At 42.9% G+C, this 17297-nt stretch overlaps 3 protein-coding genes across 4 annotated transcripts; all 3 read left to right on the top strand.

The window, feature by feature from the left end:
• The first annotated feature begins 3516 nt into the window (after positions 1-3516).
• On the top strand, positions 3517-6495 carry LOC128753549 (deleted in malignant brain tumors 1 protein-like). The gene is made up of 9 exons (XM_053855330.1): positions 3517-3730; positions 4059-4493; positions 4578-4892; positions 4986-5194; positions 5319-5467; positions 5732-5974; positions 6052-6211; positions 6299-6374; positions 6445-6495. Exons 1-9 carry the CDS (start codon positions 3517-3519, stop codon positions 6462-6464), a joined length of 1821 nt encoding a protein of 606 aa, XP_053711305.1. The 3' UTR covers positions 6465-6495.
• A 1416-nt stretch (positions 6496-7911) lies between these two features.
• On the top strand, positions 7912-10470 carry LOC128754237 (guanine nucleotide-binding protein G(I)/G(S)/G(O) subunit gamma-10-like). Of its 2 annotated transcripts, XR_008413910.1 has the most exons (4): positions 7912-8091; positions 8407-8533; positions 9909-9971; positions 10202-10470. XR_008413910.1 is itself a non-coding variant. In XM_053856715.1 (3 exons), the coding sequence occupies exons 1-2, from the start codon at positions 8002-8004 to the stop codon at positions 8530-8532; spliced, it is 216 nt and encodes a 71-aa protein (XP_053712690.1). In that variant the 5' UTR covers positions 7912-8001; the 3' UTR covers position 8533; positions 9909-10470. The 2 variants fall into 2 exon arrangements, 1 of the variants encoding a protein (XP_053712690.1); XM_053856715.1 differs by having other exon boundaries at positions 9909-10470.
• An 886-nt stretch (positions 10471-11356) lies between these two features.
• Positions 11357-17057, top strand: LOC128753550 (afadin- and alpha-actinin-binding protein-like). Its single transcript, XM_053855331.1, has 11 exons — positions 11357-11371; positions 12858-12926; positions 12997-13120; positions 13251-13323; positions 13397-13517; positions 13745-13898; positions 14333-14436; positions 14559-14720; positions 14810-14921; positions 16729-16891; positions 16970-17057. Exons 1-11 carry the CDS (start codon positions 11357-11359, stop codon positions 17055-17057), a joined length of 1185 nt encoding a protein of 394 aa, XP_053711306.1.
• The last annotated feature ends 240 nt before the right edge of the window (positions 17058-17297 follow it).

Below are 17297 nucleotides of genomic sequence, written 5' to 3' on the forward strand. Positions count from 1 at the left end.
GAATCACTTTTGAACAGTTCTGTCTTATTATAGAGAAAGTCTTGGACCTCCAACAGTTGGACAGGAATGCAATATAAAATGTGAAGATAAATATATCTTGAGAAATTGGTTGATGAAGGAGGAGGACCTGTGTATACTTATTTTATGATTTAGTTATATAATTTAATAATACCAAAGTATCTTTTCGTTTAAAAAACGTCAAAAGACTGCTGCCTTGTGAGAAGATATATAATTATTTACAAGGTTTATGCACTCACTCAGGCAGATCTCAGTCTAGAAAGCTGCAAAAACAAGTGAAAATGTCAGAAAGATTATCAATCAACACATCAGGATGTGCTTCACTTCAACAATTTGTTTTTCATTGCACCTTCATGTTAGAGATTCATCTCAGACTTCGTCATTTCAGCAAGTTCACAGGTGACAGTAAATGCCTGCTAACTTCATAAGCGACCAGATAAGAGCGCCACAGCTGCTGATACTGGCTGGACTGGTGTGTTTCTCAAGGCATGGACCCAGGACTTCTGCCAAATCTCGATACAGATATTTGTTATCATGAGAAAACTGTAATGTTAATATGATGAAAAAAATATCTGTCAAGACGAGAACAGTCGGCCAGTTTAAAAAGAAAATCCATCACGGTTCTTTGCTTCAAATGTTCAGACACCTGTTCATGTTATGCCACTTAGACTGTTTAAAAGCAGGTTTTACACCCCAGGCTTGAGGATTCTGCCCACGTACCCATCACCCTCAAGGGTCTGTGTCTTTCTGAGTACACTCCGGTGTTGTCAATAGTTCTATACTAATGTGTGCATACAATGGTGACGAGAAGGAGCTAGAAATAACTAAAATTACATAGACAAAGGCAAAATTGTGTGGGTTAAATGTCAACTGAAATTCAGTGTATGACCTGAATATGTCCCAGAAAGATTGAAGGTGGCTCAGCCACGATCATGTCAGCTACATTTATATAAAAAAATAAATGGGTTTTGGAAATAACAAAAAGAAATTAATAACTTTGTTCGACCGTTTCGAGTGGCTCTCCCACACACTTGTCACGTTGTCCAATCTGTGTCAATGGTTGTTACGCTCCAGATACGATCTGTTTTTTTTTTATTTGTCTTTCAGGATTATAAAGTCAAGCTTATGCGAGCAAATACTTATACACATCCCCAAGTGCTTTCTCTTTGTCCAGCGAAGTCGTCGTCGTTGAATTCTTACAACACTGAACTCAAGTGCTCACTCATGACTGTGCTGAGCATTTTTCCTGACTCTCAGTGACGTCAAGCGCTTCAGTTGTTGTCTGAGTACTTCAAGTCAAAGAATTAATCACAAAAGAATGACGCGCTTTGAGAGAAAATTTACAGGAACAGGTAGGATGGATTCATGCAAGATTGATGTGTAGTGACGACTCCTTGGCAACATATATAGAAAAAGTTATTTTTTAATTTTGTTTTACGAGTCATTTTGACTATTTTAAAATATATTTTTAAGTATTTCATGACACATTTTGTGAGTATACAAACGTAAGTTCTATTTAGTAGCCATTACTGAGAACAGGAATTTTTAATGCATAGGTGGGCCAAGTGCAACCCGGGTGCCACGTGAGGTCCTTGGCCTGGATTTATGCGGCCTTCTTGAGGTCAGAACAAAACTACAAAATTGTCTTTTTCAAATAAAAATACAGCTTATTGCAGTCTTTCTTTTCTTTCCCCAGTTACGCATACCAATTTTTTTCCCAATAGAGTAGTGGACAAGCACTTGCATTTGAGTATTCATTGACACTGAGTACTTACGACATTACACATCAAGTTACTTTGAATCTTTTTATTAGTCATATATATATATATATCAGCATTTGAACAACATTCCTCAGTATGTCTTTCTTGTACATGGGTGGCGGTCACAAGTTTCACAGCAGTACAAAAACAAATTTTGCAAAATTGTCATAAACTCAAAAACTGCGTGCTCCGCTGGTATCGGTTTCATGGTATCGGTGGCCTTTCAAGTACTCAAGCCTAGTATTATTGGTATGTCCCTAAAAATAGATATAAATAAAATGGATTAAATGTATTTTGATAAAATACTCACTGTCACATTTATATGTTTCCCCAGGAGTTCTGTAATGAATATATTCCAGTTTTTATAAGTAACAAAACAATGTCTTGGGGTAACAACACGTTTCCCTGTAATGTTTAAGCAACAGAATTTAAGTTACATTTACATTTTTCTTTTGTCCTGTCTGTTGGCTTAATAAGATAGATAGATAGATAGATAGATAGATAGATAGATAGATAGATAGATAGATAGATAGATAGATAGATAGATAGATAGATAGATAGATAGATAGATAGATAGATAGATAGATAGATAGATAGATGGATAGATAGATGGATAGATAGATAGCTGCTCGAAAGTGCCTATAAAATGCTGGAATGAGCAAATGTAAAACACAAGGGCTCTGTTTGTCTTTGTCCACATGAGATTGATTGAGGTGTTGTAACCTGCGTTTACTTAGGATTTGTCTCAGCCAAAAGAGACTTTTTTTGTATTATATTTGATTAATAAGTAACCGTTCTGATGGGGTGTGAATTAGTTTGCTCAATGGTCCATTTGTGTTCTTCAACTTTGAGTGTTTTTCTTGGGCCTATATATATTCAGCTTCCCTCATGCACCGTGACAATCCCTCTTCCTCCCTGACTCCTGGATCTCACAGCTTTCTCACAGGTAAAGACTGATGGGGAGACATCTCACGACCTTAAATGTCCATAGACGTTTCTTTGTTCTTCCACAGGTTGGTGCCACAGGTCTGGTCCACTATGGGGTTGTTTAAGATCCTGGCGTTGCTCCTCATCTTGCAGACCGGAGCAGGAAGTTCTTCAGGTGCACGTTTTCTTCATTGTTTGTTGAAGCTGTTGAGCTCTATAATCTACTATGTACATTGACTTCACTTCTCTCAAGCAGAACTGATGAATGGAGAAAAGGATGTCTCAAACTATTTCTTCACTGACATGATGCCTTCAGGTAAGGATCGGTTGACAGAGCCATCTGTGAGAAGCAGATCATTCCACTTGAGCGTTTTGGGAAAATGTGATGCTTGCTTTCTCTGCAAAACAAGATGAAACCACACTTCCGGAACCCACAACTACACCTGAAGGAACGACAACCATGCAACCCACAACTGCTGAAACTACATCTGAAGGAACGACAACCATGCAACCCACAACTGCTGAAACTATGACTCCGGAAACCACAACTGCTATTACAACTCCAGAACAATCAACTACAGAACCCACAACTACTGATACTATTACGACTGAACCTACAACTGCAAGAACTACAGATGCCACAGCTTCTAGAGTCACTGTGGACTGTAGCGGTATGTGGAAATTAAATATAACTTTGTAAAACCTGTAAAACTGTAAAAAGACCTGTTTCTCATCTTGCCTTTAATCCTGTAAATGTGTGGTAAATAATGATGTACCCAATCTTCTCCACTACCGTCAAGCTCCTCCTCCCATGCGACTGGTCAACGGCAGCAGCCACTGCGCTGGCAGAGTCGAGGTCCTTCTTGATGGTCGTTGGGGAACGGTGTGCGATGACTTCTGGGACCTGCGTGATGCCAATGTGGTGTGCAGACAGCTCAACTGCGGCAGAGCAGTGGCTGCTCCTCTCAACGCTCGCTTTGGAGAGGGAGCTGGACCCATCTGGTTGGATGATGTCCAATGTCAAGGTCATGAATGCTCTATCACGGCATGCAGACATGCAGGATTTGGCGTCAACAACTGCAGACATATGGAAGATGCTGGGGTCATTTGTGAAGGTAATTACAGTCACAACATTTTAGGAAAAGTATTAATAATTGTTAATTTTTCATTTAATGTTTGTGTAACAAAACAAAACATACAATTCTGTGCATTTTCTTTCTGCTTCGGATTGTTATTCTTTTGTGTCTTGGTTTCCCTTTTGGAAAGTTAAGTCCTTGTACTTGAATTAAATTATTTTTACGTCCTTCCAAGCGGTTACTCAAGGTTCAAATTGCTCATGTCTTTTCTGTTCAGCTCACCTTGGGCCCAACACAACCACTATCCCACGCCCAACTACACCCCCTGCTGAATCAACCACTCATATAATGCAGAATCAGACTTCTGCTCCTGCAACGACTGCGAACGTCTCGCTGGCTGAAGGGCAGATCCGCCTGATCGGAGGGAGCAGTTCATGCTCTGGAAGAGTGGAGATCAATTTTTCTGGACGGTGGGGGACAGTGTGCGACGACCTCTGGGACGTGACCGACGCTCAGGTGGTGTGCAGACAGTTGGGCTGTGGCAGGGTCCTGTCAGCTCCAGGTAGTGCCCGCTTTGGACAAGGCAGTGGGCCCATTTGGCTGGACGACGTCCGTTGCAATGGACAAGAGTCCAGTCTCAGCGAGTGCCGTCACCGAGGGATCGGATCTCACGACTGCAGCCACAGAGAGGATGCTGGGGTGGTTTGTGAAGGTAAATTCATTGACAGTTCCACCATTTAGCCAGTGTTTTCCACCAACATGATCTGCTGCGTTTATCTCATCTCCACCTCTGAAGCGGCTGCCCCAGTCAGGTTGGTCAACTCAGGCAGCCGCTGTACGGGCAGAGTGGAGATCTTCCACAACAACCAGTGGGGGACGGTGTGTGACGACCTCTGGGACCTCAACGATGCCAACGTGGTGTGCAGACAGCTGGACTGTGGCCGCGCTAGAAGCGCCCCTCAAAATGCAGCCTACGGCCAAGGAAGTGGCCCCATCTGGCTGGACGACGTCAACTGTTCTGGGAGAGAAAATTCCATCACCGACTGTCGCCATCGAGGATTTGGGATCCACAACTGTGCACACAGGGAGGACGCCAGTGTTGTCTGTGAAGGTGAGCTTCCTTCCTCTACTGAGTATCACGTAAAGCCACTGTGTTCATGTTTAACTACCGGAGTTATTCATCAATTCTCATGACAAATTTCAGATACAGACGATTCACTCAGACCTTCTCAGCTGGTTTGCAGCAGTAGCAAGATCCAGGTTGGCCTCAATGTGGTCAGCTTCCTCAACCTTGGTTTGGATGCTCGATCCGGCAATCTTGCAATGCGAAACTGCACATACACAAGAGTGTCGAATGGCGTCGTGTGGTATGAGGTTGTGAACCAAGCTGGTGCCTGTGGAAACGAACTGACGGTAAAGAAAGACGACCTATCACCACAGTCACACTGGTGTTATTCTGATCACTGGTCATCCTCACTTCTGCTGCACAAGCTACAAGATGTTGATTGTCTTTTTATCATTCCACCACTTCTTTCAGACCAACATCACGCATGGCATCTACTCCAACACCTTGTTCGTCTATCCTGCCAACAACAACTCTTTTGCCATTCCAAAGAGAATTCCTTTCTCCTGTGTCTATTCCCTGGATACAGATTCCACTTTGAATGTGGCCGTGGGACCACTGCCGTAAGTATGACACACCTGACGACAGCGCTCTCCTCGCCCAATATTTCATCTCTTGACCTCTTCATCTGCATCACAGTTTCCAGTCCTTCCTTAAGTGAGCTGTAACTGCACTTCTGTTCCCGAACATAGCATCGTAGGGTGGAGATGTACCGTCTCTAGCTGATCACAGCTCAATGCCAAACCTTGAAAAACACAACACACAAACTAAGCCAAGTCTTTCACCATGGAGCCAACCAAAGAAGATGTTTGTTGTGGCGTCCACAGGATTGACGGAGGAGTGTCCGGCTCTGGACCCAACACTGTTGCCCAGATGCGCTTGTACCGCGACTCAGGCTTCACTTCAACTTACCCCGGAGGTCGGGTAACCATGGAGCTGGGCTCACCTCTCTACGTGGGCGTCACTGTGGATAGAAGAGACCAGAGCTTTGCTGTGGTCCTGGACGACTGTTACGCCTCTCACTCACCCAGACCCAGCAGCTTCGGCCGTTACCCTCTCATCAATAACAAGTGAGCGAGCGTAACCTGGAAATGCCTTCACAGCTTTGTGATGTGAAACCATCACTTCTCCACATGGTCCCTGGCAGGTGCTCAGCTGACCGCCGGCAGGTTGCCGTCATTGAGAATGGCTCGTCCCTACGGGCTCGCTTCTCTGCACTGTTCTTCCTGCTGCAGGGTGAATACAGAGACGTTTACCTTCACTGCAACCTCAGCCTCTGTGACCGCAGGAGAACCTCTTGTGTTCCAGTGAGTCTCACTTAGATAGTGCAGTCACATGCCATGCGCTTAGTTCCTGCTGATTCTTACCATTTTCTTCTGGCTCCATCACCATAGTCCTGCTCAAGAAGAAGATCTCGATCTGTGTCCGACTCTGCTCCATTGAAGTCCCTCACTGTTGGTCCCATCGTTTGTGAGTACAAACACGATTCTGCTGCACCACATGCACAGTCATGTTCTAATCTCACTTTCCTTGTCTTTAGTCAACAAACCGTCCAAGTGAGTGGCAAGCGGGACGTTGACCTTGTCTCCTGAATGTTTCCTTTTCCTTACAAAATGATTTCATCTGATTGACTGGCTTTCACACTGCACTAACGCAGATATTAAACTACATTTCACACATTAATCCTCTGTTAGTTCCACATAATGAATAAACTTTTCTGAGCATACTTTAGAGATGTCCTGTCATTTGTTTCAATCTATAATTAGACTTTCTCAGGGCCAGTGCAGCAGCCTCACTGCAAAAAAATGGAGGTTTCATTCCAGCTTGTGTGACGTCTATGTATATATGGGCCCTGAGATGTTCTCTCAACCTGCCTAGGGTCCCTATGAAGGGCATTATCGCAACTCCTCTTATCAGTCTTGGAAAAGACCAAACATGTCAAACTTATTATTCAACAGCTTCACACCCTGCATACATACAGCACAAGTACCTGTAACACACCCTTATTTCTATGTAGCAAAATAGAAAAAAAGCTAAAAAAAAACAAAAAAACATCCATTATGAGGAAACACATGAATGGTACCTTTCACAACACCAAACTGTGTTCTTAGAACAGAAGCTTTCTTCTTCCTGCAGTACTTTCCATTCAGGTTCCAAATGGGTAACAGTAACCCTTTCATCCTTCCCAATAAAACTTCACTGAGTCCCGTCTACTGTGACTGAAACACAGTCTGTGAACTCAAGGAAGAGTTGCTCCATTGTAGTCTCAAAAACAAACATGGTCCATTTGAGCGCTGTGTAGAACTTGATGTCCAACCTTGTTGGCCTTTCCAAACCTGAAGTCATGACCGTGCCGAGCTGGTGTGATCAATCAAAAACAATAAGACTGGCAATAAACCTAGCTGGTCAGAAGCCCTCGTCTTTTAGAGATAGAAAAAAAAATACAGTGTATAAAACTGTATTTTCTTTTTATACACTGGCTGCTTGGGCTTTATACACAGAAAGCCCATGCAGGATGACTAGACTGGACGCTGAGCTTAACAACAAACATTGTGCAGCAGGAGACCATTCACCAGCATAGTTCAGATCCATGTCTTAGATATTAAGAAGCTTCTTCGAGTGAAAATAATCAGCAGTTACACAATGGAGAGACTCTGGTTGCCACCATTTATATCAAAATACAATTGCCATTCGGTTGTTTCAAGATGACTTTCATTAATTTAACTAAAATGTTCAATGCATTGTTTAATATTTCAACTTAACTAAGGGTGACCTTTTATGTCATTTAGGATCAACCATTAGCAAACTGCCGTGTGACTTCTTTACACATCTCCTTTCAGTGGGGCAAAGGGCAAAACTAAGCAACCACCAGGGCATGCAGTTTTCTCCCGAGTGACGGATGAGAAATGTACACAAAGGGGCGTGGCTTTGTGACTGACACGATTACAATCCAGTCTGGAGTCCAAGAACCGGCTGAAGGGGCGGGCTCTGAGTCGTTCGTGTTTTCCTGTCCAGTTGAGGCGTTTGGAGCTTTGAGGCTAGTTTCCGTTCGCTGCGGTCTTTTTTTTTTTTTTAAATATTCTCAACAACACTCGCCATGTCCAACAACAATGCCAACAACAACTTGATCATCGCCCAGAGGGCCGTGAAGCAGCTGCGGCTTGAGGCCAGTATCCGGAGAATAAAGGTAGGAGCCCCTGAACACACGGAACACGGAAGACTCCTGTTGAATGGCGAGGACTGTAGAAGTTGCTCCTTGCTTTGTCCACTTTACAACTAACTAGTTTAACTTTCCTGCGGAGCCCCGAGCGGTTTCATGCCACCGCGTTCCCATGATCTCCACAGTACAGTATGTAAAGGACGTGGTTGAAAAGGAAGTAACGTGTCTCGGAACTTCCGCGCAACGTTATTTGACTTTTGCTTGCAAATCCAATGCAAACCAGGTGCAAAACGCTGTTTATGTTTGCCTGAGATCGTCGTCACCACTTGTCTGGCTCTGTAGGTGTCCCAGGCCGCTGCCGAGCTGAGAAACTTCTGTCTGCAAAATGCCAACAAGGACCCCCTCCTGGTGGGAGTCCCCTCCAGCGATAATCCCTTCAGACCCCCTAAGTCCTGTTCTCTATTCTGAGGTGGGTTATTTGTTAATCTAAGCTGTTACGCACGGCCGCGGATAAATCGTCTCTTGATAGAGGAGCTGTTGTCGACAACAGGGAAAACTTGCTGCATTCCATTTATGGCAGCCAGTTGCTACTGTCATGTGGGAATCTCTGACCATCTAAATGATGATTTAAGTGGTGATCATTTGTTCGGTCAGATGAGTTGTTGCTCACAGAAACAAGACAAAACTGAATCAAAGCAAATGATCTGAAGCTGTGATAGAACATTCCACATTTATTGGTACAATATTATATAGAACAGTGCTTACGTTTCAGAAGTTCCTGTGACTGACGAAAATAAACAAAGCACAGTCCATTTGTTTTTATTACACTGTCATTAACCCTTTCCCACGGTCTCACTTCCTTCAACATGCTGAGCGGTTCTATGATAATCTTCCGCTGGCTCTTTGGTTCTGTGTTGCAACCCATTGAAGCACAGTCATCATTGGGCCCAACATGCACAGTGACATAACACTGCACAGCAGTGTGGATACAATCTGCACAAGACTAGAGAGAGAGAGAGGCATTCGCTGAGCCAGTCAGCAACCACAATACTAACTAACATGCTCTGATTGTAGCATGTCTTCCATCTAAATATTTCTATTGACCACATTCATATTATAATGTCATGCAACAACTAGCTTGGAAAGTTACTGTGTGTAAGGCCCCAAGGTGTTTTTGCATTTAACAGAAAACTTGAACAAAAATATTCTCTTGTTGTTTGTTTAAAGACAATCTGCACCATTATAACTAACTGTTAAGGGAGAGTAAAACTTAAAAATGTAATTTTGCCAGCAAAACTTCACCCAAATCATACAGTTCCCTCTGTCAAGTCAATGGAGTGCTTGTTCATGCAGTACTTCCTACCTTCCTATCCTACCTTGACGTGATCATTCACAACAGAAACATGAATTTAATTTTTGATGTATTTGATGTATTTTTTTAATTTTTCATTGTATGATGTATTTCGCTGTTAACGCAGAGAGGCACATCACATATATGTGTCCGTCTCTTTCAAAATAAATTTATTGAAATAAAACATTGATAATGGGACAAGACAAAGATGTTTCCAGTTTGGTGGCGTTTCTGACTTGCATGACTTGCTACACGGAATTTCCTTTTGGCTGTACGGCTTTTTCGGCAGTATTGGAACTTTAAAGACAAACATTATGATTATAGAATTCTTGAATCCAGAATCATGGAAGCTATTTTGGTTATTTACTGTTTTTTTCCAGAAGTATATACTGTAATGGCCCTGGCCCGCGTGTTGTTTAAAGCAGGCGGCTCTTGTTTAAAATGCTTGTATCTTCAAGTGGTTTATTGGGTTTCCTTGTGTCTTCTATCCCAGGGCATGAAGAGCCGAAGAGGATTTGTACAACAAATGCTGACTTCACCTTGACTTGACTTTGCTGTAGGTGCCTACAGCTTTTATTTGGGATTACAAGCTTGGAAGAAAAATTGGTCAATTTGTGTCGGAGTCATAATAATTCCCTTCTGTTACATGAAAGCAGGGCCAAACTCTACTAATAATATATTATGATGTAGTTTATAACACTAGCTTGTCTAAAATGGTTCGACTGTACACTATGGACACATTATTTTAATAAGTTATTATTTTAAAGAGTGTTTTTTTTTTTTCAGGGGTCATCAGATATTCAGAGCAGGTGGGCCAATAGTGGGATGATGATTGTTTTGGAAATCATGTTTGTTGATTCTAAATTCAGCTCATATATACGTTTGTGGAAAAGACAACTACAAAATCCCCATACCTTTCTTGAAGCTTGAAGAAACTGTTGCATTACTGGCCACACACAGAATCATCTTTCTGCCTACAGAAGTTTTGTTTTTATGTTAAACCGTGCTACTGTGTGATAATCTGAGAAGTTGAATAAACTTTTTGTGATGCTGTCGATGAGTTTCTGTTTGCTTTAGTCCTTATCAAGCGGTCATGCTGTTTACACGCCATATAAAACAGAATTCTCAGCAAATTTATTTTTCGGCTCAGCAATGTTTCATTGCAGTTTTATTTTTTAAGATTCTACTTAAAGTGTGAATGGAGGATGAGGAGGCTAATGATCAAGATGTGAACATGGTGGAGGCTCATATGCAGAAAGAAGAACTATAGTTATATTTTACAGTTTGTTCATAGTGTTTTAAGGTGACTTGTCTGTTGTGTCCAGAATCTTAAAGGTGTTAAATGAATAAAAGCTTAGTATTTTGTTGAGAGGCACCTAATTGAATAAAGAAGAATAAAAAGAGGGAAATTTGCCTTTTTGACTATGTTTTGAATGCTACCAGAGGTGTAAGGAGTAAGAACCGAAAATAGAGTGAGAAGATGTGACAGGCTGATGTTTTCATTTTGCGCCTTGTAATAAAGATCCTGAAGGAAGAAAATGTATCCATGTACCAAAGAAAAATAATGGACCTTTTCCTACATAAATGTTAAATAAAGCTATTTCAAATGAGTAACGTCCAACTTATATTTACCACTGTAATACTGCATTGTTGTTTTTCTTTATTTAAGATATGAAGTTAATAAAATTATTTTGTTACATAGACTTTTCAGCGAGAAGAGTGACGTAATTACGCACCAGACGCGCCAACAGTTGACGTCAGGTTGAGCGTTGCACTCGGGTTGAACGAAGTTGGTAAAGGAAACTATTACTTAAACGACAATGTCAGTAGTTCTGCTAACATCCGCGGTTATATGGTACGCCGCGGTAACTTACCGGCGGTCCGTCGACCGTGGTTAGAATTTTGGACAGATTTTACCGAGCATGAAAATGTCAGTATAAGATGGTAGGTGAATTGGTAAGTTTTATAAAGAGCGTGGACTATTATATTTTACCCGCTTATTTAGCTATTTAACGTTGCGAACGGTGGAGTAGTGTATTCGATTAACCGGAAGTAGCATTTCAGAATAAGTTTAACTGGAAGTGAATCGTTAATATCTGACTTGACATAGTTAAATAGAAGAGACATTTACAACCAAATTTGGACCGGTACTGAGCATCCTCGTGGTAAGTTGTGTACTGGCTGACACGTTCTGATAAATATTTATATATTCATGAATAACTAATCATATTCACGGTATAGAGTAATGAAGTGATCACTCAGTCTAGGTGTATGTGTTCTGTGGGAGGAAACCAGAGTGCTGGAGGACTGCCATATTTAAATCAAAGTAGAAACAACCTCAAGCCATTGCCACAGAAAGTTTTAAAAGGGTTGTCGGACTCTACTTGTCATCTATGGTGGAAGTAACAGCCGGTGCCAGTGGACGTGTGGGTTGGGCCTCCGCACTTCTGCCATTAATCACCAGAATCACCGTCAGCTGAAAGCTTTGACAGCCTGAGGCGTCTGATGTGGCTGATAAAAAACAGCTTATAAAAACTCTCATTTAGTTATTTGCTGAAACAATAAGTCCAAGATGGATGGCAAGCTTCATCAGAAGAGAGTTAGGAGGCGGCTGAAGTGCTCAGGTAAGTGAGCGAAATGTTACTGTGAGAATAGCTTACGTGGGGTTCACACAGTTCTTTCTACCGGTTCCACTCATTTCATGGTTTTATCCATTTAGCTGAAGCGGCCCAACATGCACCCTGGGTGGATGAGCGGAATGATGTCCATGATCAGTGTGTCTTGTTAAGAGTGAGTGTGTTTTGTTATTCATCCTGTGATCACTCATGATATTTTTGCTTCATGTGCTTTGACGCTTTTAAAGACTTGATTTGTTGTGCTTCCATGTTGCATTGCATGACAAAACAGGAACTCTTTAAATTGAGTCAACAGAAAAAAAGACAATAAAAAAAAAGAAATTGTCATCATGCAGAAGTGAAGATTACACTTAGAAATCATGTCAATCCTTAGTCGGCTCTAGAAAGATCAGCTAAAATGAACCATTTTATCATTGAACTGCTAGAAAAAAATGTTGACTATAAAGAAAAAGAACAGCCATACAGGGTTGAATTATCTCTAATGGCAGACCTTGAAAAGCGCTTGACGAGAAATGGAAACTATAAATCTGTGGACAAACTGATATAGGTCATGGTTACAGATCCATTTGTTTCTTTCTCTTGTATGTAAAGCCCAAATTGTTTTTTTCCAGCTTCCAACTAGAGACTGAAGAGAGCCGAGGTTGGCATATTTGGTGTGAGACAAGTCTGTGGCTGATCCTCCTGTCTTGAACCAGCAATTTGCTGTTAAAATAGGCTAATACATCATTGTCTCTGGGTCTTAATCAGCCACTTCAATCGTTGTGCTGTGAGGTCATACTGAAAGAGCAAATTCTGTATTTGAACAGGAGCAGCTCAAAGAGATGGACGACCACGTGGCCCGGCTGCAGGAGATGCTGAGATGTGAAAGGAGCAAAGTAAAATGGACACTGGCGATGAAACCCAACGTTGTTGATCTGAACTCCAGTTCATCTTTGTATTCTGCAGAGCACCACCCTGCAGCTGAGATGTAACCAGCAGGAGGCAGAGTTGAAGCGGCGAGAGCAGCTGACTAACAGACTGAGGGAGCGACTTTCGCAGTGGACAGATGGGCACAAAGAAAAAGGACCCAGTGAGTCCTTTAACTACCCCACCCACCAGCTTCCCTTGCTTTCTCAACCTTGACTGCTCAATATCCATCTCTTGATCTAATCCTCTTCATGTAGATAGCTTCTAACAAGTTGTATCTTTTTCCATCCCAGCCATTGACGTTCTGAATTTGCCCCCCCGAGGTCGAGCCAAAAGAGAACCTGCAGCGTTCCGGTCCATTGCAAAGTGATGACTCAAAAATTCCATGTGGTTTCAAATGTTTCTCATGGATCAAAGCTTACAACTCACCTTCTTGCAGGCGTGAGGACACGGCCGTCCGCCTCATGCTGGAGCGCAGAGAAGCGGAGCTGAGAGAGGCTATGAAGCTGCGTCACAGCGTCACCACCCTGCTGCACTCCCTCAGACGTGACATGGAGCGGGTGAGAAACAGAGCAAAAATCCAGGTTGACTGCACAGTGATGGTCATGGACTCTTATGCCCGAGTTGTTGTGAATTCTTGAAAGAATCACTTAAAACTTGCTTACTGTTGTGAAACCGTCCATGCAGAGACAGAGGCCTGTCATCTTTTAAAATGTAGGACATTTTTTATTCAAATATCAGCATCTGGAATATTACTTTATCTTCTCGCTCTTTTCTTTATGTTAAGACCCTGTCGGCGTCGACGGATCTTCCCGTGGAAGTTCAGAAAGACGACAAAGAGTTGAGTCAAGCTGAGGCAGCACTGGGTGACCATGTGACCGGCGGCGTCATCCATGGTTGGAAGCTGGTGCAGAAGAGACTTGCAGACCTGCTGTCCAGTGGTATCTCTCAATGCTCTCACACTGTTGCATTAGCTCCACGTGAAGTGAATTGTCAAATCCAGAAATCATAAAGCAAATATCTCAGGAGGAGTGCAACAATCCGGTCTGCCCTCCAGAGGATTTTCATGGTAACTGGTTCTAGGGGGTTAGAATCTACAAGTTGTACAAAGACTTCCTCTAAAACACAATATAAACCTTTGTCTCCTGAAGTCCCAGTGTATTTTTTGTGATGCTGGGGTGGAGTCAAATATAGAATGTCAATGTCTGTTCAGGTTGTGTAAAGATCTGAATAAAGTAGTGTAAACACAAAATAATTTTCATTGAAAATTTGACAGAAACATGTCATTAAGCAAAAGCTTTTTCTTTTCAAAGCTTTTCTTAATCCGACAGTGGGAATCCAGTATCTCAAATTCACTTTGTTTGCTCAATCGCAGGCCGCAGTGCTGCAGGCACTGACCAGGACAAGCTCCTGGCTCAGATGGAGATGGAACTCCAGGAGAGTGAGCAAATTGTCAGGATGCAGCAACAGATGCTTCAGGTGAGAAATAAAAGCATTTCCATTGTTGAATGCAGTTGCAGTCATGTCAAGAATGGCTTAGTTGACCCTGTGAAATATATCAGACTTGACGTCATTTATCCCATTTTCACTGTTTCCTTCAGGAGAGCTTTGTGTCGCCCGTGCCAGTTGAGCTGTCCGACTCGTACTTCCTGGAGGAGTGGGAACGTCTCCAAATGAGATGGGAGGAGTTCAAACACCAGAGGTCATCGTTTGAAATGGAACGGAGGGCCTTCACCGATGCTGCCATAAGATTAGCTAAAGAGGTGTGCGGGTGAAGGAATGCAATTCTTTTATTTTCATTCCTAAGCACCGCGATGGAATCTCGACCAGCACATGTCTTATCTGCCCACAGCGCCGTGAGTTTGAGCAGCAGAAGGGGTTCCTCCTGCAGCAGCAGTATCTGACTGAGCCGCCTGTGTATGTGCAGGCACCGCAGGAAGGCCGTGCCGTGAGCCCGTCTCTCAGTGAGTATGCCGGAGCATCTCATGCGTGAGGTCAGTCGAAGGCATGATGCACCTGATCTGATCAGTCATATGAGCAGCAAGTATTTTAGAAGGTGGACAATAGCTCTGGCCAAATCGTAGTGATGAAACGTAACTTATAACACATTTCAGTTCAATTTGCCTTGCTAAACTCTCCGTACTAGGCTCTTGCTCACTGCTGTGAATGAGCAATGTTCTCCCACAGTTTTCATTCGGATGATCACACCTCCAGAGCAGAACGTTGTGGATGGTTAGGCATCTTTTTTGATTATTATTGATCACATACTTGAGTAAAACAAGGAGAAATTGTTATCAGACTCAGGGTCATCTGTGGCCTTTGATCAGCTTTTATAGAGCCTGAAGCATCTCTAACTGTTTTATTTGTGGCTGTAAAAATGTATAGTTCAGTTGGTCTTAATTCATCAGGTCGAGGACATTTGACTTGATAGAACAACGAGGTTGTCAATCCGTGCTGTTGCCCCACTGCTAAGGTCAGATTGAGCTATATTTTCTGCAGCTCACTTTTGTGTAGTCTGGAGGATTTGTAGACTTTAAATCACATTATAGTCTGGAATCAACAATGTGGCCGGCGGCACTAAGCTGTCACATGCAAGATGATCTCTCTTGATGTTTGACATCACAGACTTAAAAAAGCCATCTAGAAGACTTAATTTCATTATGTAGTGCAGTGTGACTTGAATTCATATAAAAGTGAAAATGATGTGTGAAACAATGCGTCATACTTGCCCATTTAAATGTGTCGGATGGCTTGCTGAGGAGTTCAAGGTGGAGGTGGGGCTGTACCAAGGCTCAGCTCTGAGCCCCGTCTTGTTTGCCATGGTGATGGACAGGTTCACAGATGAGGTTAGACAAGAAGCCCCTTGGACGATGATGTTTGAAGATGACATTGTGATCTGTGGTGAGAGCAGGGAGCAAGTGAAAGATAAGAGAGAGGTGGAGGTTTGCCTCAGAAAGGAGAGGAATGAAGGTTAGCTGCAGTAAGACGGAATACAGGTGTGTGAATGAGAGGGAGCCAAGTGGACAGGTGAAGTTACAGGATGCAGAGATAAAGAAGTTGGAGGATTTGAAGTACTGAGGCTCAACTGTCCAGGGTGATGGAGAAAGAGGTTAAGACGCGGGTGCAGGCAGGATGGAATAATTGGAGAAAAGTGTCAGGTGTGATGTGTGACAAAAGGGTGTTGGCGAGGATGAAAGGGAAAGTGTCCAAAAGGGTGGTGAGGCCAGCAATGTTGTATGGTTTGGAAACGGTGGCACTGAGGAAAAGACAGGAGGCAGAGCTGGAGGTAGCAGAGATGAAGATGCTGAGCTTCTCTCTGGGAGTGAGCAGGATGGATAGGATCAGGAAGCAGTAGATCAGAGGGACAGCACATGTCAGGTGTTTAGGAGACCAAGTCAGAGAGGCTAGATGGAGATGGTTTGGACATGTACAGAGGAGAGAGAGCCAGTACATTGGTAGGAAGATGTTGAGGTTGGAACTGCCAGGCAGAAGGTGGAGAGGAAGGCCAAAGAGGAGATTTATGGAGGTGGTGAAGGAGGACATGAGGTTTGTAGGTTTGAGAGAAGAGGAAGCAGAGGACAGGGTGAGATGGAGGAGGATGATCTGCTGTGGCGACCACAGAAGGGAGAAGCCAGAAGAAGATATGTGTCAAAGAGCTTGCGGTTACATTACAGTAAAAGTCTATTAGTAGTGTTGTGGTGCTGAGTTATTGCATAATGCTTGTATAAAACTGCACTAGAAGGGTTGACATTCTATCTTTGTATCCCACAGACTGTCCATTTCTGGCTCCTTGCAACATATCTGGCCTGGCTCCCATCAGTCCATCTTTAAATGTGCCAGAGTCGGTTGCCGGCACAGGTCAGGTTCGAGTCAGGGTGCTGACCCCGAGTACCCCCGAGCTCTACTCGGCCCTGAATCTGTCCTATGACGGCAGGTAGGTGCAGCGCCCACAGTGGGGTTTTCTAAAAGCACCTTGACTGTACATTTGCTTTACAAACACTTTCTTTTTCAGAGCAGAAAAAAGGGAGGAGTCAGTGGAGCGCTTCAGCGAAGACAGCTTGCTGCACCACACCCAGATTCCACACCTGGACTGGTTTTGAAAGTCTTCCAACTTGTATTTTAAGCGATGAAATGTGTTCACAATCTTGACTGAATAAAATATGTATTTATAGAAAGGCTGAATTCTGTAATAATGCTCCACATTTGACGTTGTTTTCTCACTGACATTTGTTTTGTTCTCTTGTTTGGATTATATCTTAAAATACAAGGCTTTGATCTTGGTCAACTCGGTTTTCAAACATTCAAAGGTTATGAAGTAATTAATATTTATCTTAATATTG

This window comes from Synchiropus splendidus, chromosome 2, assembly GCF_027744825.2.
Source record: "Synchiropus splendidus isolate RoL2022-P1 chromosome 2, RoL_Sspl_1.0, whole genome shotgun sequence".
NCBI classification, from domain to species: Eukaryota; Metazoa; Chordata; class Actinopteri; order Syngnathiformes; family Callionymidae; genus Synchiropus; species Synchiropus splendidus.

Bases quoted from the DNA above. Each gene is read 5' to 3' on its own strand.
- LOC128754237 (XM_053856715.1), top strand. From the start codon at position 8,002: ATGTCCAACAACAATGCCAACAACAACTTGATCATCGCCCAGAGGGCC. The intron at 8,092-8,406 runs GTAGGAGCCCCT...CTGGCTCTGTAG, and splicing joins CCAGTATCCGGAGAATAAAG to GTGTCCCAGGCCGCTGCCGA.
- LOC128753550 (XM_053855331.1), top strand. The intron at 14,437-14,558 runs GTGAGAAATAAA...TGTTTCCTTCAG, and splicing joins TGCAGCAACAGATGCTTCAG to GAGAGCTTTGTGTCGCCCGT. The intron at 14,922-16,728 runs GTGAGTATGCCG...TGTATCCCACAG, and splicing joins TGCCGTGAGCCCGTCTCTCA to ACTGTCCATTTCTGGCTCCT.
- LOC128753549 (XM_053855330.1), top strand. From the start codon at position 3,517: ATGCGACTGGTCAACGGCAGCAGCCACTGCGCTGGCAGAGTCGAGGTC. The intron at 3,731-4,058 runs GTCATGAATGCT...TTTTCTGTTCAG, and splicing joins GGATGATGTCCAATGTCAAG to CTCACCTTGGGCCCAACACA. The intron at 6,375-6,444 runs GTGAGTACAAAC...CCTTGTCTTTAG, and splicing joins CACTGTTGGTCCCATCGTTT to TCAACAAACCGTCCAAGTGA.